This window comes from Heloderma suspectum, chromosome 6, assembly GCF_057233095.1.
Source record: "Heloderma suspectum isolate Gila_16-S chromosome 6, 16-S_ref, whole genome shotgun sequence".
NCBI classification, from domain to species: Eukaryota; Metazoa; Chordata; class Lepidosauria; order Squamata; family Helodermatidae; genus Heloderma; species Heloderma suspectum.
The window spans coordinates 10,054,634-10,077,033 of record NC_139463.1 but is presented as its reverse complement, the minus strand read 5'-3'; the positions used below and the strand labels follow the sequence as shown (position 1 = coordinate 10,077,033).

At 49.4% G+C, this 22,400-nt stretch overlaps 1 protein-coding gene across 1 annotated transcript in view; it reads right to left on the bottom strand.

The window, feature by feature from the left end:
• SORL1 (sortilin related receptor 1) overlaps positions 1 to 22,400 on the bottom strand; it is a 126,047-nt gene that overhangs the window by 28,150 nt on the left and 75,497 nt on the right. The window contains 12 exon segments of the mRNA XM_084803601.1: positions 209 to 358; positions 1,481 to 1,636; positions 2,585 to 2,719; positions 5,048 to 5,179; positions 7,790 to 7,921; positions 10,717 to 10,824; positions 11,872 to 11,997; positions 14,843 to 14,962; positions 17,105 to 17,227; positions 17,593 to 17,706; positions 20,536 to 20,709; positions 22,108 to 22,246. Of these exon segments, the coding sequence (XP_084659727.1) occupies positions 209 to 358; positions 1,481 to 1,636; positions 2,585 to 2,719; positions 5,048 to 5,179; positions 7,790 to 7,921; positions 10,717 to 10,824; positions 11,872 to 11,997; positions 14,843 to 14,962; positions 17,105 to 17,227; positions 17,593 to 17,706; positions 20,536 to 20,709; positions 22,108 to 22,246 (1,609 nt within the window).

The window sequence follows — 22,400 nt, the reverse complement described above, 5'->3', positions numbered from 1 at the left end:
TGATTTAAACCCCTACAGAGACATGAGCCTTTGTTTGGATATCCACAAATATTTGTGGCCGTCATGCAGGAAGGCATAAACAGCCATAGAAATAAAGAGACAGTCTGACCAAAATGACATCCACAATGGTCTTCTTTTTAAACTGAAAATTAAGCTTGGGGGCGGAGGAACCGCAACGGTGCCCGCCACCATCCTGGTAAGCACTCACGGCAGTTTAGCTCATCTGTGCCATCCTGACAGTCTTTCAAGCCGTCACAGCGCTTCCAATTCGGGATACACTTCTTCATTTGCTGGCACTCGAACTCAAATCGGCTGCAATGTCCGGGGAAGCTGGCGGACGGAGACGTTGCGCCGATGGCTGGGCAGCGGGAAAGAAGGTGGCATTAAAAGGCATCTGTGTTGGAAGCAAAACCGGATGCTGCGTCTTCAGGGTGCTACACGCTCACCCTGTTTTACTACAAGTTCCACTACGGTCCGGGAGTTATGGTTCCTTGCCTCCCATACCACCAGATGGCAGCCTCAGCCTGCTTTAAAGGATGAGGAAACCAGCAGCCAAGTCTTCCTCTGTCCTGGCAATCCCCTTTAGAACGCTGACATGCCCAAAGCTTCTGTCCCAGCTACGCCAGCAGGATTCGCTGCCTCTGTTGCCACCTGATTCTCTAACTCAGAGGTTTTCAAGCTTCCTCTCACTAAGGCACGCTTTCTGCTGGAAGAACCCCTGCAAGATTCCGGAGAAGCGTTCTAAGGGGCTCGCTCCATCTATATGGGGTGCTGGAAGTGGGGTAGGGGAGCCAGAGCTCACAGGGACACAGCACCAGGACTTCTTTTTTTATCATCAGAGCTGCTGATGTCATTTGCCACCCCCCCAGAATTCTCTGTTCCTTCTGAGCTTAGTTGCGATCATTACAGTAGCCGTGGGAATGAATTTTCCCAGCAACAACATATTGTTTCCTTTTGTAACGCAAAGTATTTTGGGATGTCTTGGTCTTGAAAGGGCAATTAAGACCCATCGCTTTACAAAAGACCTGCTCTTGATGGAGATGAAAACTGCTAGAGCTGGTTTGTTGAGATGGATCCACATCGCTGCCTGAATGGACTCTCCTTGGGGCCGTGGCTATGAGGATTGTCATGATGAGTGTCTGCCCTTCAAAACTTAACACTACACCACTGGGTGTTGGCCAGGCCCATCTGAGCGAAGAGCAAGTCCTAGTACATGGCCAAACAGTCTCGTATGGCTGCAGGGTACAAGGGGGAGACAAGGTGTTTTGGGAAGCTGCCTGAACTTCTCAGTGAAGAACCCCTGTCAAGCATCTCAGCGACTCCAGGATTCCCTGGAACCACTGCATTAACCCACCTTCAGTACTCCTTCTAATCCCCTCACCTTTCTCTGCTCCCTTCCTCACTTCTCTGGGCAGGGACGACTAGATGGAGCTATATAAAAAAATGATGGAAGGGGCAAGAGTGAGCAGGGGATGCTTACGAGAGGTGGGGCAAGCGTCCTCGTCGGAGCCATCTACACAGTCCCGGTATCCATCACAAACCCAGCTATTCATGATGCAAGCGCCGCTATTACATCGGAAGTGGTTGGGCGAACATGTGGCAGGGGCCAATGTGGTCACGGGAACGATTGCTGAACCTACAATTAAACCAGCAAGATTGTGTTACTGGATCAGAGCGTGGGACCACATTTGTCCAATAGCAGCCCAGCCAGATGCCTTGGGAAAGCAAGGCACAATGCCAGCAGCCCTTTTCCCATCGTTTGCCACCAACATCTGGTCATCAGAGGAATAGTGCCTCTAAACACAGAGGTTCTGTTTAGCTGTCATGGTATACAGCAGGGGTGTCGAATCTCAGGCCCGCGGGGCAAATCCAGCCTGGGTGGAGTCCCAATCTGGGCTGCCCCAGCTGGCCACATCTCTTCACAAGACTCCGGTCCTTTTCTCCCAGCCACTAATCATTTGGTGGTTTCCTGGCCTGTTGTGCAATTTTTCCCCATTCTAAAAAGCTGAAATGCCTCTCCTAAGGCTTAGTTACTGGAAATAACGAAGCCTTATTTACTTGCTTTCTTCCATGATGGAAAAAGGTGGGATAATAGTAACAACAACAATAGTATTCCTCACTTTAACATGGCATCTCTCCTGGATTTTGTATGTAATGTATGTCAGAAGTGGGTGCACATATGTGCATGTAATGTGCTGGACTTAGAGACATATGAGAAATTCATTTCAGTTTGCTTTTGATCAGTATTCACTCAGTTTGCGCCTTCCGGACCAAACACAGACTCGGACACAATCTGCAGTCGAGGTCCGTATATTTCTGAGCTTGCAATATGATTTGTGGACCCCCCAAAATGTGTTCAACAGCATGTGTACATTTGAAAAATGTGCAAGAAAAAATGCACAGATTTGAAAAATGCACACAAATACACTTTCATCAATGGGTGCAGAAGCATTCTGTCCATCCTGTCTATACTGCTCCCTTTTCAGAAGCAATGGTGGGGAGATGCAGCAAGGAGGTTTCTGCAGCCTCTCTCCCACTGCAACGTCCCAAACCACTCTGAGGATCTGGAAAGGAAGCCACTCACCTCCACATGCCTTCTCATCGGACCAATCACCACAGTCATTTTCTTCATCACATTTCCACCTGTTCGGGATGCAGTGCCCATTGTCACACTGGAACTGGTAGTACCGTGAACAGTTTGGTGCTTCAGTTGGGTTTTCTAACAAGCACAAAACGTTCCAGTTAGGTCCCACCTGATTAACGCTACCACGAAAAAGCTAAAAGGCCTAAGTAACTAGGCCAACCTTCCCTAACTAGCTGCCCTTTGGATGTGTTGGACCACAAGTCCCATCACCTCCAGCCAGCATGGGCACTGTAGTCCAATATATCCAAAGGTCACCTGAGTTTCCCAGCCCACTACAAGCAGCAAAACTCTGAACATAATGTCACATCACAAGTTTATTTCACTAGACCAGTGGGTGAATGTGAAGGCCTCCAGGTGTTGGTGGACTACAACTCCCATCAGCCCTAGCCATGATGGGAGTTGCAATCCCAACAACATCTGGAGGACCATACGTTTCCCCCCCCACATGCCTGACTTTACTACAGCAATGCTGGTTGGAGCAGCGGTCAACCCCACCAACATCTCATTAGATTAGTGTGTGTTAGACACTTCAACTAGGGATGCTTTAGAAATTCATTTCACTTTGCTTTTCCATCAGGGTTTTACCAAGTTCACACCTTCCGGACAGAACACGGGCTTCAACACCATCTGCAGTTCACGTCCGAACATTTCTGAGCTTACAGTGAGATTTGCAGATCAGAAACAAAAGCGTTCAACAGCATGCGCACATTTCAAAAATGCACGCACTTCAAAATGAGTACATTTCAAAAATGTGCACAACTGATGCATACATTTGGAATATACACAAGGAAATACACGTGGATTTTCACGCGAAAATAAAAAACAAAGCTCGCCATCTGATACAGGCTCAGAACAAACTTTGAGATGGAATTCGGAGAACTTCGGCAGGCTCAGGCAAGCTTTCGCTGATCTGCACATCCCTAGGTTCAGCTGCAATCCTATACTTACCTGCGTAAGTCCCACTGAATTCAATAGAGCATACTTCTGCGTACACATGTACGTAGGATTGCACTATAAAGCATAATACTTGGGTGTTGTCAAATGCAATTTGAAGAGTAGCAGTTACAGGCTGAACAACTTCAGGGATGATGCCCCAAAGAAGCTCACCTGCCACCTACTTTGCTGTCATTCTGGTGGCAGGCAAAGACTTTTGTAAAAACCACAGGTATTTTAAGTCTGAGTTTTATCTCTGCTGCTGGTTTTACGCTCCTCTACCACTGAGCAGTGGTTCAGCTTTTGCAAGTTTTATTTTTTTAAAACTGAACTGTTGTTTTGATTATGTTACATAAGTCACACTGGGAATTTTTTGTAGGGTGGAATACAATAAACAAACAAGCAAACCAACAAACTAATGTGGGAAAAGAAGCTAAAGCTGTTCCCTTAGAAAAGGTTCTTACTTTGTTTGGCCAGGAAGACCACCTCAAGTGAGCCCAGCCCCCATATCTGGCATCTGATGGGGCTGTTCCTCGCCCATTCCCGCAGAGTTACAATAGCAAAAACAAAAATTAAAAAACGGAAATAGTGAGATAGGGCAGGGGAAGGGATCCTTCAGTTTTCTATTTTAGACAACCAGTGTGGTGTAGTGATTAGAGCAGAAGTCCCCAACCTTTTTGGACCCATGGGCACATTAGGGAATTTGAGAAATTGCTGTGGGCACCACCACAAAATGGTTCCCACAGAGGATGTGGCTAATCACATAATGGCTACAGTGGGGGCCGGGCTAATCAAAAGTGAGCTAAAGAGATGTGGTGGGGGGTGATAGTGAGGCTAGAAGCTGGTAGTAAGGAAGAAATAGCAAGGCAAAGTGGTAGAGGGGAGCAAAAGAGCAAGGCTAGAAGGGATGAGAAACAGCATGGTAAAGAGGTGGGAGAGAAAGAGCAAAGCTAGACACCAGGAGGGACAGGGAAACAGGAAAGTAACAGGATAAAGAAGACCAAGACGAAAGGCTAAGAGGGGGAGAAACATGAACCAAAGAGAAGCGGGGGATAGAAACAGCAAGGCTAGAAAGGCAGAGAAAGAAGACTGCCCTAACATCTTCCAAGAATTTTATTAAACTTTTTTTTTAAGGGAGCAGAGAGTGGAGAACTTCGTGGGTACCCTTGGAGGTCCCCATGGTCTCCATGGAACCCGCGAGTGCACACTGGGGACCCCTGGGTTCGAGTGTTGGCCTGGGACATGGGAAATCCAGGTTCTAGTCCCCACTCAGCCATGAAGCTCGCTGGATGACTTTGGGCCAGTCACTTGACTCTCAGCCTAAGCTACCTCACAGGGTTGGCGAGGGGATAAAATGGCGAGGAAGAGGACCACCTTGTAAGCCACCTTGAGTTCCTCGCAAGAGGAAAAAAGGCGGGATATAAAACATAACGATACATAAAATAATAAATAAAAGCAGCCCCTGCTCACCACAGTTTGCCTCATCGGAGTAGTCCCCGCAGTCGTCCATGCCGTCACATTTCCACACCAGGCTAACGCAGACGGCGTTCTGACAGCGAAAACTAAACTGGTCACAGGTGCGGTGGAACTCAGGGTCTTGGGCTGCAAGGAAGAGAGCGATTTTAAAAAATGAAAAGTCGCATAATCCAAGCTTGAGCCTCCCCAGCAGTTGACTGTACCGCCCCCCGTCCTACCCACAGAGGCCAGCCTCACACTTTAAAGAGCCACAGTTCTAAAGCAATGACTCTCGATGCCTCCCCACCAATGTACATGTGGGCAAAGTAACTAAGGGCCTATACGGCCCCAGGGAGGCAGATTCCCATCTGCTTCTTCCTGCTTGCACCTGTGTTGTGCCTCACCCTTCAGCCTCAGCCATGATCTTAGGCTATAACTGGTCCTGGATGTATTACATGTTTCTGCAGTCCCATCCTGCAAATACTGAACTGACTGTGGGGGACAGAATTCAGCATCCGGGTAATCTAGTCTATATAGCGCTTTAGAGGGTTCAAAGTACATTATCTTCTTCTATTCCTTACAACAACAATAATTTTTGTGAACCGCCCAGAGAGCTTCAGCTATTGGGAGGTATGAGAATGAAATAAATCAAATCAAATCAAATTCTGTAAGGATGGTGAGTATTATTCTCCTCATATTGCACTGAGGGGGACTGAGACAGACAGACAGACAGACAGAGAGGTAGGCTATGCTATTTTGTATGCTCTTTCAACCACCATGCTACATCAACACTCAGTCTGTTTTTACCTTTTTTAAACCTTTCAAAACGTTAAGTTTCTAGCCCTTAAGACTGAAGATAGGCTTGAAAAGCATGTGGGCAACAGTTAGGACTTCTAGTGATCATGAATGCTCTGAACGCTCTTCCCTGCCCCATGACTAGCAAAAGTAGAATAAATTATGCAAAATAAGCAGAGATGTGCAAAGGAACATAATTTGCACAACGTATTGCAGAACTCAGCTTTTCCTGGAGCAGAATCAGGGATGCCTTGGCACAGGTTTTTGAGTGACTGATTTAAATATGCAATATATACACAGCCTGACTACTAGGTATCCCTATTTAGGTAAAAATAGAACCTAGAAAAGAATGACTCTCGGTGTGTGCGTGTGTGTGTGTGTGTGTAAACTGAGACTGCAAGACACAGCCCAAAAGAAGGGTGAGCTCCCTTCCCTGGCTTGAAATGGATAGTCGCAGGAATACGCCAAGCTCTTCCCCCACCCACCCACCCACCCCAAACAAATTAGAAAACAGCTTGGTTTACTTTTGAGCTGATCTTGGGCAAAACACCAGCTGCAAGCGGCCTGTGGGAAAAGTAGTTTTCCCCAGTGACTACTGACATTGCAGTCGCTCTTGGGAAAACTATGTTTCCCAGGGGCTTCTTTTGCCTGGTGTGTCAACAGGGAGGATGGGAGATGAAAAGTTTGTCTCTGCAGTATGATTAAAAGAAGGATTTGGGGAGTGTAATGCTTGTCCAAAATACTGTATTTTTATTATCATTGTTACCATTAGTTATTAATTATTACCATTACAATTATCATCATCATCATCTACATTTTTATCATCCCCTTCCTCCAAAGAGCTAGGGTGGCATACCTCCCACCCCCACTTTTATCCTCACAAAACCCCTGTGAGGTAGGTTGGGCTGAGAGACCAAGACTGGACCCAGGTTACTCAGTGAGCAGTGTGGCTGCATGGAGATTTTAACCCAGGCCTCCCCATCCTAGTCTGACATTGTAACCTGGCCTTTCCCAACCTGGCGCCTTCCAGATCTGTTAGACTACAACTCCTATTACCCCTAGCCAGTAGGGCTAGTGCTGGGGGGGGGGCATCAGTTTGGGGAAGGCGTCTATAACCACTACAGAAGGGGGGGGAAACGTGGAGAAAACTTCCATGTACACAGAAGTATATGTATTGGGCCAAATGCATTTTGAATCATGCACTGTGATATTCTGGAACCTTTTTTGTGTAATTAGCACTTAGGGGGGTGGGTTGTAATTAGCACAAGGCTGCAACCATGTTCCAAGACTCAAGCAGGTTATGCCTGAGAATGCTTCTGAAGAAGATATTCAAAACATGTTCAGCTCAATAAATAACTTTCTCTGCATCTGGAAATTCCTCCTCCTCCACCCCTGATTACTTGATACTTTCCATTTCTTTTTTCTTCTTCTTCTTTACCCCCCTGCTCTAATCACTACGCAATAGAACAGTTTTCCCAACCTGGCGCCCTCCAGATGTGTGAGACTGCAACTCCCATAATCCCCCAGCCAGCTATTATCCACTAAGCTGGGGAAGGCCGCCCTTGAACCACTGGAGGCTGGTGGCTTAAGTGTCAGTGGGGCAGTGAATCCACTCTGGGTTTCAGTCAGGACCAGTCAGAACTCTAAAGGAGCTATCTGCACCTTGGACAGCTCCTTTAGAGTTCTGACCAGTCCCGACTGAAACCCAGAGCGGATTCACTGCCCCACTGACACTTACGCCACCGGCCTCTACTGCCCAGAACCACCACAGCCTGGCAATACAAAGCTCGGCCAGGTCTCCGCTGCTGCTTAATGAGCAGGGACTCGATTCCCTCATTTCCAAAGCACGGAGTCCATGAAGAACGGAGGGGCCCACGAATCTTGAGCTACTGCACTGCCCCAGCCCTACCCTGCTCAAGGAAATCACATTTTAATGACGCCGTTCTCGGCCGCTATGCTTACAGCACCCGGCGTAGGCAGGATCTTCATCCGAGCCATCTCGACAGTGCACGGTGCCATCGCACACCATGGAGCGCAACAAACACTGTTGCCGGTTCTTGCACACGAAATCCATGTAACGCGTACAGAGGGGTTCTGCGGGCCGTCGAGAAAAGGAGGAGAAAGAAAAAACAGGGGAAGATAAGTGGAGAAATGGGGGGGGGGTTGGTTCCTCCCTCCCCCCGGCACATATTGTATCTCAGTGTTCTCCTCTGGATTTCTTTGGATTATCACTATTTAAAAAATTATTCATGCAGTATTTCATTTAGTGTATGTATATTTCACCTTCCCGGATGAAACTCCCAGGGCGGCACATATATTACAAATAAAACTCAATATTAAAATATATATATTAAAAATACAGAAAGCAGCAGCACAAGACAGATCGATAAAATCCAGCCCCATTTGTGCAAATACAAAAGAGATAATGATACTCTGCATTTGCACTTCAGGCTTTTTGTGTAATTACTGTTTGAGGGGTTTTTCTGTAATTAGCACAGGGGGGGGGACACCAAACATTGGGGATGGAGTGCCACTCTGGAAGCACACTCAACATGTTTTGTTCATATGTACAATTTTCTCCCCAAGCCCAAGCTCAAGGAGCTGTGTGGTTGCGACAGAAGCTGGCTGTGCACAGCTCTGATTGGCTAGGGCAGCGGTTCTCAACCTGTGGGTTGCGACCCCTTTGGGGGTCGAACGACCCTTTCACAGGGGTCGCCTAAGACCATCGGAAAACACATATTTCCGATGGTCTTAGGAACTGAGACACCGCTCCTCTATCTGTCTCCAGGCGGGTCCGCCCACATGCAGATACACTAGATAGAATCTAGCACCTTTGTGAGGCTCCGGGTGAGGGAGGCGAGAGAAGGGGAGGCGAAGAGGGAAGGGAGTCCCAGAGGCTCCAGTGCCGATGGTGGCGGCTCCCCTCACGGGGGTGACTGGCCGGTGGGGTACGGCGTGCTCCGCCCCGGGGAGGCTGGACCAGGAAGCACGTGTGGCCGGCCGGGGGGCTGCTGAAGCGGCGGCGGCCTAAGCGGTAAGAGCGTGGGGAGAGAGCCAGGCAGGGCTGGTGTGTCTGTGTCTGCCACCTGCAAGGCCCGGCTAGGCCCGGCTGCCCGCCATGGGGTAGGCAAGGATGGCGTGTGGAGAAATCGGAGATGGCGGGAGGCAGAGCGGCTGAAGGGTCGCCACTTATGGGCGGGCGAGAGAAGATCTCCATGATACAAGGGACAGCGGGAGGGAAGGGCGGTGTCCAGAGCTGCATGCCAAATTATTGGGGGATGTGGGGAGAGAAGGGAGCCGAGGCCTGGCTGCTGTGGGCGGAGGGTGGCCCCCACAAGCCAGGAGGGTGAGGGGAGATGGGCCGCGATGGTCGCTGCGGGTCGTGAGGACGGTGTGTGAAGCCGAGGCCTGATGCTGTGGAGTGGGCTGGGTTGCGCTGTGGGGCGAGGAGGAGACGGGGTGCCAGCGTGGGTACGGGGATCCCTGAGGTGGGGATGAAGGGCAGCGGGGGGTTGATTAATCACTATGCTTTAATTATGTTCAATTTGTAACAATGAAAACACATCCTGCATATCAGATATTTACATTACGATTCACAACAGTAGCAAAATTACAGTTATGAAGTAGCAACGAAAATAATTTTATGGTTGGGGGTCACCACAATATGAGGAACTGTATTAAAGGGTCGCGGCATTAGGAAGGTTGAGAACCACTGGGCTAGGGGCTTGTGACATCACAAGCGGCGGCATTCTGTTCTTGTGTTGTCTTTAACTCAGCCCCGCATTCAATCTTTACACTCCACAATGAAGTGGGAAACTCAGCAGTGCAGGGCATGGGTGGGCAGACTTCAGCCTTGCAGAATCTAATTTGTTTTTTTACTAGAACCCCAAGATCCACCAACCGGAGCCTGGTGCATCCAATGCACACATAGAATTAAAGAATCCTGAGCCCAAAAATCTGCTTTCAGCACCAGAAGTGAACGGTGCTAACAGTCCTTCCACACAAAATCCCACTCCTGGTTACCCCCAAGTGTTCTTTATTTTAGTGGTATAACTTAGCACAGGACTCAGAGTCTACTGCAGATAGCTCAGAGTTCTATCAGGAGATCTAAATCTACCTTCTGCCCACCCCTACCTTAGTAGAGTCTCCCACCAGTTTTCTCTCTGGTCCCCTTCTCCATCTCCTTCTCCATCTACTATATGGCACAGCTGGAGTCCAGCTTGCTACAGCAGGGGGAAAGGTGGGTAGAGGATGAAAGGACCAAATGAGGGAAAATGAAGACGAGGACATGGCTACTGAGTCTCCCATTTCATTGGGAAGTTTCAAAGCTATAGTTAGGGATGGCACGGGCTTCTGGTCGGGTTCGAAGCTCGGTGATTTCTCACCAGCCCCAGGCCCCCGGAGGCCAATCCACAGATCCCCTCGCTGGCCTGACTCAGTGGGCACCGAGTCAGACAAGCACGTGGCCTCCCACTCCCTCGCTGAGCCACCATTCGGCATAAAAATGGAGGCTCGGCCTTTTTCATAAATAACCACTTATGCAAATGGCAGCCATAAAGCTATTTACACCTGTTCTGTTGCATAAATGGCCCCTTTACTGACGCCATTTGCGTAAATGGTTATTTACGGAAAAGGCTGAGCCACCATTTTATGCAAAATGGCGGCTTGGCGAGGGAATGGGGCACCTGCGACCATCTGCCAAGCAGCGCAAGGGGTGAACTTTGGTGAGTTTGCCCATCCCTGGCTGTAGCATCAATCTGGCAATGCTAACTGGGGTGGAAAGAGGTGGCACAATTGTATCTGCCTGGAGATGGGGATTAACCAGTGACGACCCACCCCTGCCGCCACCGCCACCGCTGCCACCACCACCACCCCAGAGGTGCCCTCACCACAATGCTGTTCATCAGAGCCATCAGCGCAGTCACGTGCCCCGTTACACCGCTTGCTGGAAGGGATGCAGGTCCCATTTGGGCACGGGAAGCCATTGCACTTCGCCTCTGCAGTTCGATCCAATTTTAAAAGAGAGAAAAAGCACAACGCAAATCTTTTGACTGCACAGCACCTTTTGGCGCACCTGCAGGAACAGTCCGCCGAGGCAGGGTGGGGGGGGAACAATGTGGCCGGTTTAAAGAACGAGCCAGAAACAAGAGCAAAAAGATACCCCTCACCACCAGCAAGAAATATCTTCTAGAACAGCCTCCCCCAGCCGTTCCAGAGACAGATGTGCTTAGAAAATGGGAAGCCCTTGACTCCTAAAATAAGGGAAAAGGGCTGGAGTATTCATCTGGGACTCCTGTCCTTCTATTCCCTAGTTCAGGGATAAGGGACAACATGGGTGGCGGAAGGAAACTGAAGTGTTCTAAAGGATTTTTTTAAGAGGCAGAAGTTAAATGGAGCAGGAGTTCCAAAAACGGCCCGTATCTGCAGAGCAAGCAGCAGCAAAACTGGTGTGGTCCTCCTCCCGCTGGAAGGGAAGGCACCTAAAAGATTTGGAGAGGCCACAGAAAATCCAGAAACCAACTCTGGATGCTCTCCTCCACGAAGGGAGAAGCGAATATTCACCTAGCTAAGAATCATGCTTGAGAAGGCCAACCCATACATAGCTTGTTTCTTCCTTAGGCTGGGCTGTATCAGAGAAACCACCCTGTTGGAGACTTAGTCCCGAGTAAAACACCCAGAACTTTCCTGGTCTCTTTGAGGATGGGGATCACCACACCGACAGACTGTTCGCTCAGGGCCTGAGCCATGCCCCATTTCTGTGGTTAACTGGCTTCTGTGCAGTTTCCCCCCGGGTCTACAAGGTTGAAATACCTCTCCTAACACTTAGTTGCTGGCATTGAGACCATTCAGCTACAATACACAGTTGTTGTCATTTTCAATTTTGGCCCTGTCCTTTTGCCTTCAGCTCCGCCCACTACGGGAACGCGGCTTCTCTGAGAGATTCTCTGAAACTGAATCTAGCCCCCGGGCCAAAAGAACTTCCCCGCTTTGGCTTAGGCAAAGGGTAACCATCTTTTCCCACCGGCTGAGAGCCTCTCCCATACCACAGCTGGTGGGGTCTTCATCAGATCCATCCTGGCAGTCGGCGTCGCCATCGCACGCCCACCTCTGGGGGATGCAGTGCCCATTGTGACACTGGAAACTGGAGGCTTCACACGTGTGGGAAACTGCTAAAAGCAAGCACAGCAAAGAGACAGCCGAGAAGTGGCCATGAGCAATAGGAACATAGGAAGCTGCCTTATACCAAGTCAGAACCTTGGTCCACCTAGCCTGATATTGTCAAGACTGACTGGGATCAGCCCTCCAGGGTTTCAGGCAGGGTTCTTTCCTAGCCCTACCTGGAAATCAAACCTGGGACCTTGTTCATGCAAACCAGGTGCTCTACCCACTGAGCTGCGGCCCCTGCAAGCCTACAGGACCTGCTACTCCCAGGTGGTCTCCCATCCAAGTACTAACCAGGCCTGGGGAAACACCTCTGGGATGCTCACAAGCCGGGCAGGATGATGCAGCCCCCCCCCCCGCTCTTTGTTCTCAGCCTCTGATAGTCAGAGATAGACTGCCTCTGAGCCTGGAGGTTCCATTTAGCTATCTTGCCTAACCCCCTTTGATAGACCCAAGTATTCATCATGATGTCTAACCCTTCTTTAAAACCCACTCGTCGTCTCATCTTGTGGCAGGGAGTTCCATTGGTGAATTATGTGTCATGCAAAGAAACGCTTTTTTTTCTTCCCTGCCCTAAATCTACCACCAATCAATTGAGTGTGTGTGTGTGGGGGGGGGGTGAGTTCTAGTATTACTGTGGGGGTGGGGCAGCTTACATTTGTATTTCTATCCTCTCACTCTCTCAGTTGCTCATAATTTAATATACCTCTGTCTTGCCCCTGCCCGAGACATCAGACTAAAAGGCCCTGTGTGTTTGCATCTTTCCTTGTAAGAGACATTATGCAGGCCTGGGTTACAGAGACGAAGGGCAGTATCCAACGGGGTGTTTACGCTCCCTCCAGTTCTTTTGCATCCAGCCAATTTCATTAAGCAAGCAGCCCCCATCGCTTCTACAATGGCAAATTAGTACTTCTGGGGGGCAACCCAAAATGAGTGGAAACGCTTTATTCCGAAAGGGGGCAGCTTGTTGGAACTCACATAAGGGAGCTCTGGTGACCTGCCCCCTTACAGAAATGAGTGTTTCTGCTCGTTTCAGGGATTGCGCCCGGGATTCGCCATTGCGCAAGCGGTGGGGGGCTGCTTGCACAACGGAACTGGTGAGGATTGCCAGGCCCAGAACAGAAATGGCAGTGGGCATCGCGCATGGACAGGCAGGACTGGATACTGCCCTAAGGTTTGTGGAGAGGACCCTTTAAGGACGTCCTATTGTCTGCGGGGAGACAGAAAGAGACATTGCTGAAATTTATCTGCTGCAGGTACAAAGGGAGCCTGCCCTGGCTTTCAAGCCAGGTCACATCTGCTTTATTTTGGTGCCCCTTCACGTCCCCTTTCTTTAAACAGATCCCTGATCCCTCTTTATCAGGAAGGAGAGCCACGTTCAACGTAATCGAATTGCATGCTACTTACTGCCAACAACTGTGCTTCCTGATAGTCTAAACTACTACACTCTTCCGGCCGTAATATTCTATTAAGTACTCACTGTGAACTGTAACTATTCTCAGTAAGAGGCATACATTCAGCCTGCAGAGCTGCCGATGAACTATTTCTAAAATAACTGTTCTCCTCAGATACAATTTCAAGCCGGGGCTTAACAAAATAATATTTTTAAAAAAACAAAAAACCCAACAGCCTTTCTGGAGAAGGCTCCTGTCCTATAATTATTTGCTCTTGGAAACTCACAGGAGAGATAAGCAACTGCAGCGTATACGCACCACCAGAATACCAACCGCCCCATGGTCAGGGATTTGAACACAAGTACAGCAAAGCATGCCCACCCCGAATGCCCACCCCAAATGTAACTGAACTATTTCATCGGGCAGAGCACCTGCTCGTCACCCCAAAAAAGTCTCAGGTGCAATCCTTAGCATCTCCGTGTATAAACAGAACTGAGCCATATTTTCACAGAAGACATTTTTCTGAGAACATTTCCAAGGTTTCCCTTTTTCCTTCTCCCGACCCTGAAAAAGGCCACTGCGGAATTTTCTCTGAATATCCTCCAGTATTTTTTCCCACATTTGCCATTCCTGCCCCCACCCACAATGGCCTCGAATGACGCTGGGTCCAGGGTAACGTGGAGGATGGGGACCTGGCGACCAAGGGTGTCGCTGCCGCCACCACTTGCGGGGTCATTCGAAAGAAAATAAAAACGTGGGGAAAGAGTTGTGCTATTTCCATGCTGATGGTGAGCCCCACCCCACAAGAAATCTCCTCCCCCTGGAGAAATTCTGAGAAATGCCCCCTCCCCATTTCTCTGCCCACAAATAGAGGGGAGAAAGAAAGAAAGAAAGAAAGAAAGAAAGAAAGAAAGAAAGAAAGAAAGAAAGAAAGAAAGAAAATCTACTCATGCACCAAGAGGGAGACTGGCAGAGAGAAGGAAGGAAGGAAGGAAGGAAGGAAGGAAGGAAGGAAGGAAGGAAGGAAGGGGAGGGGAGGGGAGGGGAGGGGAGGGGAGGGGAGGGGAGGGGGAAGGAAGGAAGGGAGGAAGGAAGGAAGGAAGGAAGCTAGCTTATACACATATGGGGAGACTGTGGAAGAAAGAAGCAAGAAAGCAAGCAAGCAAGGTAGGTAGGTAGGTTGAAATTTATTCGGGCCAGATTTGTCAGGACCTAAATGTTGGATTCTAGCCTTAAGATGTAAGAACATTATTTTCCCAGCTTTGATCTCCACCTCATATGTGGCGGGGGGGGGGGGGGACGACATCCCCCTTCTACACAATCATTCCCATTGGCCTTAAAAAAAAGGTGGTCAAATCAATGCCAAAGAAGCTGCAAATGTTCACAACAGATGACATCTAGCAATCAGCAATTCCCACCAAGGGCTTATTGATCTCATAAATTAAAAAGAAGAGCTTACCGGTGCAGTTTGCTTCATCTGACCAGTCTCGGCAATCATTATCACCATCACACTTCCACGAGAGACGAATGCACATCCCCGACTTGCAGCTGAACTCGTCATTTCGGCACTGGTGTGCGTCTGCAAACACAAGGCAGATAGGCCCAGGGAAGGGAGCGAGTGAGAAAATTCAGAAGCAAACTCCATCTGACCTTCAACAGGTCGATGTCTTCTCTCTGCTGTCTCCCACCCCACCCCACCCCATAGCAATAGGGCTTCTGGAAAGACCTACTGGCTGCATAAAAGACGTCATTGCACTTAGGTAACATATCACAACATCTCATCTGTTGGCATGAATATATTAGGCAGAGTTCAACATTGTGTAAGCAGAAGTCTGCTCAAATGATAGGGCCCAGTCTCCTCTCCATTGTAGCACCCAGCGCCCCTGGAAGAACTGCTCTTGAAGGCACTGAAGGGAGGGTATTCCACCCATCATTTTATCTTCCACCACCCCTAAACCCACAGATTAGTTTAAAGCAATGCTCCCACTAACACCCCCACCCACACCCCACAAAAGCACAACTTGGGAAAAATCCCACTCATTGATATTTTCTACAGACCAATTCAGAACCTCACAGAGCACTAGAACATCCCCCCACCAACTTTAGCTATGTCTTCCTGAATTCCGACGCAGGTTCTGTTTAGCTGAGAACCTTCCTCTGGGTTGCCAGAGGCTTTGACAGGCCTCCCTTGAGGCCTTCAAACTCTGGCACAAGCTGATTGTTTCATCGTTGCACACTGGAGGTCCTTAGAGATTCTTAAGCACATTGTGGCTTGCACAGATGGGATCGATCCCTCCTTGCCACCTTTCACCTCAAACCCCTACAGCAGTGATTGGAAACCTCTGGGGCCTGTGGGCACATTTGGAAATTTGAGAAACTGTCCTGGGCGCCACCACAAAATGGCTGCCATGGGTGGGCATGGCTAGTGACAAAGGGCAAGTAACCTGCCCAGAGGCATTCAAGGGAAACTAAGACGGCAGCAGCTAGAGGCTACAGCTTTGCTTTGAAGCCATCCCAGCTGCCAGTAAGAACATATTCAAATATTTGTAAAATGAAGATTGGGAAGAGCAGGGTGTCTCGGCAGGCACCAAGGAAAGTGTCTGGAGGCACATTTTGCCTGTGGGCACTACATTGCCTACCCCCAACCCACTGAGCCAACAGGCAGCTCAGGTAGTGTGAAAGGCCTTAGCCCTGCTTCTCTTCGCTCTCTGGCTCCTACTGGACAGAAGGTCTCCAAGTAAACCTGCAAGTTACACTGGAAGTGGTGGCAGCTCCATGATCTAGCATGCATGGCCCATACAGTCCACCATGGCAGGAGAGATGCTTCAAGCCTACAACTGTCCCTGCTTTTCCATGGTACCTGTTTGGCTCACTTCCCATGTTTCCTCCGGCTCACTTTCCGTGCTTCGCCCTGGCTCACTTCCCACGCTTCCCCCGGCTCACTTCCCATGCTTCCCCCGGCTCACTTCCCATGCTTCCCCCGGCTCACTTCCCGTGCTTCCCTCGGCTCACTTCCCGTGCTTCCCCCGGCTCACTTCCCGTGCTTCCCCCGGCTCACTTCCCGTGCTTCCCCCTGGCTCACTTCCCGTGCTTCCCCCGGCTCACTTCCCGTGCTTCCCCCGGCTCACTTCCCATGCTTCCCCCGGCTCAATTCCCGTGCTTCCCCCGGCTCACTTCCCGTGCTTCCCCTGGCTCACTTCCCGTGCTTCCCCCTGGCTCACTTCCCATGCTTCCCCTGGCTCACTTCCCGTGCTTCCCCCTGGCTCACTTCCCACGCTTCCCCTGGCTCACTTCCCGTGCTTCCCCCTGGCTCACTTCCCACGCTTCCCCCGGCTCACTTCCCACGCTTCCCCCGGCTCACTTCCCACGCTTCCCCCGGCTCACTTCCCACGCTTCCCCCGGCTCACTTCCCACGCTTCCCCCGGCTCACTTCCCGTGCTTCCCCCGGCTCACTTCCCGTGCTTCCCCCGGCTCACTTCCCGTGCTTCCCCCGGCTCACTTCCCATGCTTCCCCCGGCTCACTTCCCATGCCTCCCCCGGCTCACTTCCCATGCTTCCTCCTGGCTCACTTCCTGTGCTTCCACTTTGGTGCACAAGTGCCAAACCGCCCTGCCCTTGCTGTGTGCTCGTGCAACGGTGAACACGTAGCTTTCACAATACATGTGCAGAAAATTCGACATGTGTCAAGAGACCCTAAGATACCTGGTGTGGCCGCACTTACCGCAGTGGCTCTCATCACTGTTGTCCCCACAGTCATCCTCGAGGTCACACTTGTAGGACAGCGGGACACAGGTCCCCGACTCGTGGCAGCGGAACTGGGTGTCAGCATCACACACAGTTGTTGCTATTGGAAGGGGAGGAAAGCGAGAGGTTCCCAGGGCATAACAAAGTCATCCTCAGATGGCAGCAGCTTTATTCAAATAAACCCATAGAGCAGACCAGAAGTGTTGGACTACAACTCCCAGAATCCCCCAGCCACTGTAATCTGGAGGCCACCAGGTTCGGGAAGGCTGCTTTAGATCTTCCCCCACAACTGAAACAAAGCTGAAACAGACCTGGCCCAGTCTCCCCTTCCTCAGTTCCCTCCCCTGCCTTTTGCTGAAATTCAGGACGGTACACTCCTCCAGACAGGGCCCTGTTTTGCTTGCGCTCCTGTACAAAGTGCCATGTAGGCTACTGGAATGTGAGCAGCTCAACATGAGCACTTACGGCAGTTCTTCTCATCACTCATGTCCCCACAGTCGTTGTCGTTGTCACACTGCCAAATGCTGTTGATGCAATTCCCGTTCGAGCATCTGTACTGGTTGGAGAGACAGGTGTTTTCTGGTACACACAGCAGCAGAGAGGGGGCAGGTGAGGGAACCAGCACAGGCAAACGAACATTAAAAGAAAAGTACAACTGGGGTCCAATTAACAATGCAGAACCTATCTTGTAAAAAAAGGGAAACAAGCCAGTTCCTGGCTCTTGGCATCTCATTAAGGCAACCAAGAAATACGACTCCAGGATTTGGGGATTGGGGTAGGGGCGGGGGACTGCTTCAGTGGTTCCCAGGGTATATGGCTTGCAACCTCCCTGCACCGCCCCAGGTGGATCTCTACTGTACACATGAGCTCTGTCAACACACACACTCCACACAACAGAATTTCCTTCTATTGCTGAAGTTCAGAAGCAAGTGCCGCTGATAATACAGCCAAAACGGCACCACCCGTGCACAAGAGGGAGGTATCAGCAGGCAACGTTGGCAGAAATGCTAAAAATCTTTAGGGGAAAAAAGCCCTAAAGTGTGTGTGGGGGGGTGGGGGGTGGATAGAGACACAAAAGGACTGAGCATGTTCAGTGTCTTCAGAATGCCTATCGGCTGCTGATTGGTGGGAGGAGGGGGGAATGGAAAACTGTGATGGAGAGTAAATGGAACGGAATATTGTAGTAGAAGACATGGCTGGCTGCTGAAACACTGAACAGGACACTCCACACTACAACATTTTGTTGCAGGTAGGGATGTCCATTGCTGGGAAATCCAATCCTTTTTTGGCTCGATAGAGTTCTGTGGCGTGTACAACTCGATTTGTGCTTGCGAGACAAGTTTTGGGCTTTTCCCTGAACTCCAGGAGCCTTTTTGTGCGGGGGGACGGTGGTGTCGAGCCGTATTTTGCACAAATTGCGGAACCTGCAGGAAAAAATGTGCCGTGAACTGGACCAACTTGCTGCAGACCGGGTCGGACACTGTGGAAGGAACCGGAACAACGTCCGGGGAACTGAACTGAAGAAAAACCATGGAACTGCACCCCCCAAACAGATTTCTCCAACAGTCCTAGTGACCAATAATTTGCTAGTGTCTCTTTATTTTTTTGTCGTGCTCTCAAAATGCTCTAATGGGGAATTGGAATGGGGAATTGGACTGGGGCCATGGAGCTGGGAGAACTGCACTGTTTGCCCTGAACGATGCCTGTGACCTCAATCGCCCCTCACTCTTCCAAAGAAGCTCTCAGTCCTGCTTGTGGGAGTGGGGAGGAGAAACTGGGTGGAATATGGGTAGGGGAGATATGGAGCCAAACAGACCTCCTTTGGGAGGGACTCTTCCTCAAGATTAATATGCAAATGAAGGGGTGGAGTCATGCAGACAAGTGTTGGCTTAGTTCTCAATGACTCCTCAGCCCTAAGCAGGCATTCAAAGCATGATTGGGCCGAGCTCCATAACCACGCTTACCTCTATAACTGTGTTTACCTTCCCAGTAAACACAGGAAAGTCTGGGGGGGGGGGGGAAGCACACATCCCCATTCCTTTCCATGAATAAACATTTTGAATGCCTGCATAAGGCTCTACTGAAGTCTGAATGTGACAGAACAACATTTAGGGCACAATCCTATGCATGTTTAGACAGAAAAAAGTCCTACAACTCCCAGCATTCCCCAGCCATCTGGCTGGGGAATGCTGGGAGTTGTAGGACTTTTTTCTGTCTAAACATGCATAGGATTGCACCCTTAGTTAGTTTTTACATTTATATCCTGCCTTTCCTCCAAGGAGCCATCCATGATCCTCCTCCTCTCCATTTTATTGTCCTAACAACCCTGTAGGTTGAGAGTCAGCGACTGTCCCAAAGTCACCCAGTGAGCTTCATGGCTGAGGAGGGTTTAGAACCCAAGTCTCCCCAAACCTAGTTCAACACTCTAACCGCAACACACCTAAGAAGAGGCAAAATCCGCCCCTTCACCACAGGGTGACCAATGGGGCATGGGTCAGGTTTAGTCCAATTCTAATGGTGTATGCCTTTGTACACCATTCACTGTCAGACAAAGCCATATATATCTACACTACAAATACATCAGTTTTTGCATCAGTTTAACGGTCATGGCTCTCCACAACACACACAAATGCCCCCAGCCCCCCAAAATCCTGGGAACTGTACTTTGGTAAGTGTCAGGATTGGGCCCAGGCTCCCTGCAGAGACCGTGGAAGTGAATTCAGAGTCAGACAGGGAGGGGGAGGAACCCAAGCTTCAAGGAGCTCAAGGAGACAGAGACAGGGGAGACTCTCCCCAAGGGCTGTCTAATCAGCTGGGTCAAAGCCCAACCAGAACTTCTCCTTCTGTGGGAAGGAGGGGGAGGAGGTGAGCATGGCAGATGCATGGGTCAGACAAAAAGTAAAGAGGGAGGAGCAGCGCAAAGAAGTAAGGCATTCTACCATATTAGCCCATCGCAGGAGTTCTCTAGGGGAAGACCTTCCCTGAGGGCAGGCCTGAGAAAGCCTTTCAGGGTCTGTGTTGCAGATTAGTATCAGACTTGCAACAACCATCTCTCCTACCACAGTGCATCCCTAAAGGGGTCTTTAGATAAGCTATTAGAGGTGTGTCACTGTAATCAGGGATCTTCACATTGGATTGTCAGAAGACGACCAAGTCTGTAACCTGAATTGCTGATGGACTGATTACTTAGCATAGTAAAGCCTATTTGCTTTGAGACTGACTTCTTCATCTGGCTACACGCACACAGGGAGGGCTCAGACCTGACAGCAAAGTGTTACAGAGCCTTAGCTGCCCTCACAGAAACTTCAGAGAAAATTATTATTAACCCTCCAGTGCTGAGCTCTAGAGTATACAAGACCACTCCCCTCCACCCCAAACCACAGTAGAGTGCAAGCATGCGTGCCTCACCTTCCTTGACACAGGTGCTGTTCTTCAAGAGATACCCAGATGGGCAGTCGCATCTCACCTCCCCTGATGGGAGCACATGACTGGAGACACCCTCGGGACACTTGCAGCTTCGGCTGTTGTTAGACCTCGGCAGACACAGCAGGCTGCACGGCCTGGCAACGCAGGCGTTCTGCCCTGTCCAGAGGAGGAGAAGGTGGAAGAGGAGGGAAACCTTATAAACATAAGGGCTTGTAAGTTATTCATTTGCATATTCCTTCTGTCAGCTGAATGCAAGAGCCAGTCCGAGCCCACAGGCCATCTAAAGCCCCAAGGAAGCAACAAGAAGGGAAGGCACAAAACCGAAGAGAAAATATTCTCAGGTGCCTCAAAAAACTTCTATTATGCCCAGTGCATTTGGAAAGGAATTTCCTTCTTTAGGAGCCACTATGCATTTTAAGACAGAAGAAGCATTGGAAAGATTTTTTGTGACATATCTGGAGAAAGATAAGCAGCCCCTGAGGAGGCAAAGTCCTTTCCGCAACACGTTGGGCATAATAAATACTTTTTCAGGCAGCTGAGAATAGTTTCTCTTCTGTTTGGGGACATAAACGGCAGTATCCAACAGTGTCATTCCATTAGTGCAAATGACACTGTGCCAGCAGAAACTAGGTTCTGAACTATTCACAAGAGAATAGTCCAACTAAAGTTATGCTTGTGCAAGCACTGTTGCACAAGTGGTTTTGCATTCTGCTTGTGCTACCCATTGTGCATTCTGCTTGTGCAAATGGTTATGCAACTGCTTGCATCCGCTGTGCAACTCACCTGTTGTGCAACTGGTTATGCAACTGCTTGCACAACCGTTTGAATAAGCGTAATGGGCAACCACTTGCACAAGAGATTCAGTGGAGCTCCACTAGTGCTATTAGAGTTTGCAGAATGTCACCGTTGGATACTGCCTATAAAGCCCTAAGCTCCAGGCTTGTACCTCAGTCTAAGCAACTCACCTCTGGTGTGGAGGTTCTATTGCCTAAGGCCCTGCACCCTTTCTCCAGCAGCGGCCTTGGATCTTAACCTCTTCTTGGATCTTAATCTTGACTAGACCCCTGCCCTTGGCTCCCCTCTGAACTTTGATTGCTGCTCTAGAAATAAACCTGTCAGTTCTTGACCTTACATCCGCTTCTGGTCCACTTGGGCTGCCAGAACCCAGCTGCCTGGAGAGAGACCCTTCTGAAGACCTGACACAAATCTCCGGAGCTACAACCAAAAAGGTCCTGCTTCCAGTGAATGTCAATCAGTTGAAACTGAAACCATATCTTTCCAGATCTGATTCCTTAACTGGATAGACTTATTTCAACCATTTTCTGCAAATGATTGCAATTAATGCACAACAACAACAACCTTTTTCCCACCTCCTATTCTGCACCCTGAAATGGGTGTTTGGATGGGGCTGATTTTCAAACTTGAAATGTAGAACGATGGCGAGAACATTACACAACATATTTATTTCTCTGTCTTAAAGTATAGAGAAGGGAGACATCGAAAAACATAACTAATGGAACTAACAGAAAATGCCCATCAGCAGCCCAGAAATACCTGCAGTCTTTCCACGGTAGAAGATTTTCATATCCATCACACCATTGAGATGGTCAACCAACGTCTCCATTCTAGACCCACTGTTCTTGGAGGCTCTGAAAATGCTGAGCTGCGACCAATCGTTCCAATAGATTTCATTCTGAAAAAGCAATCCTTTGCTCTTTTAAGCAATAACATTCAGTGTGAAGAACCACAACTGTAGATAAACTAAAAACATAACAACCCCTCCCCCAAATCACCAAACCCATCAAAACAGATTATCCTCCAAGTGTCTGAATGTATTAATAATATTT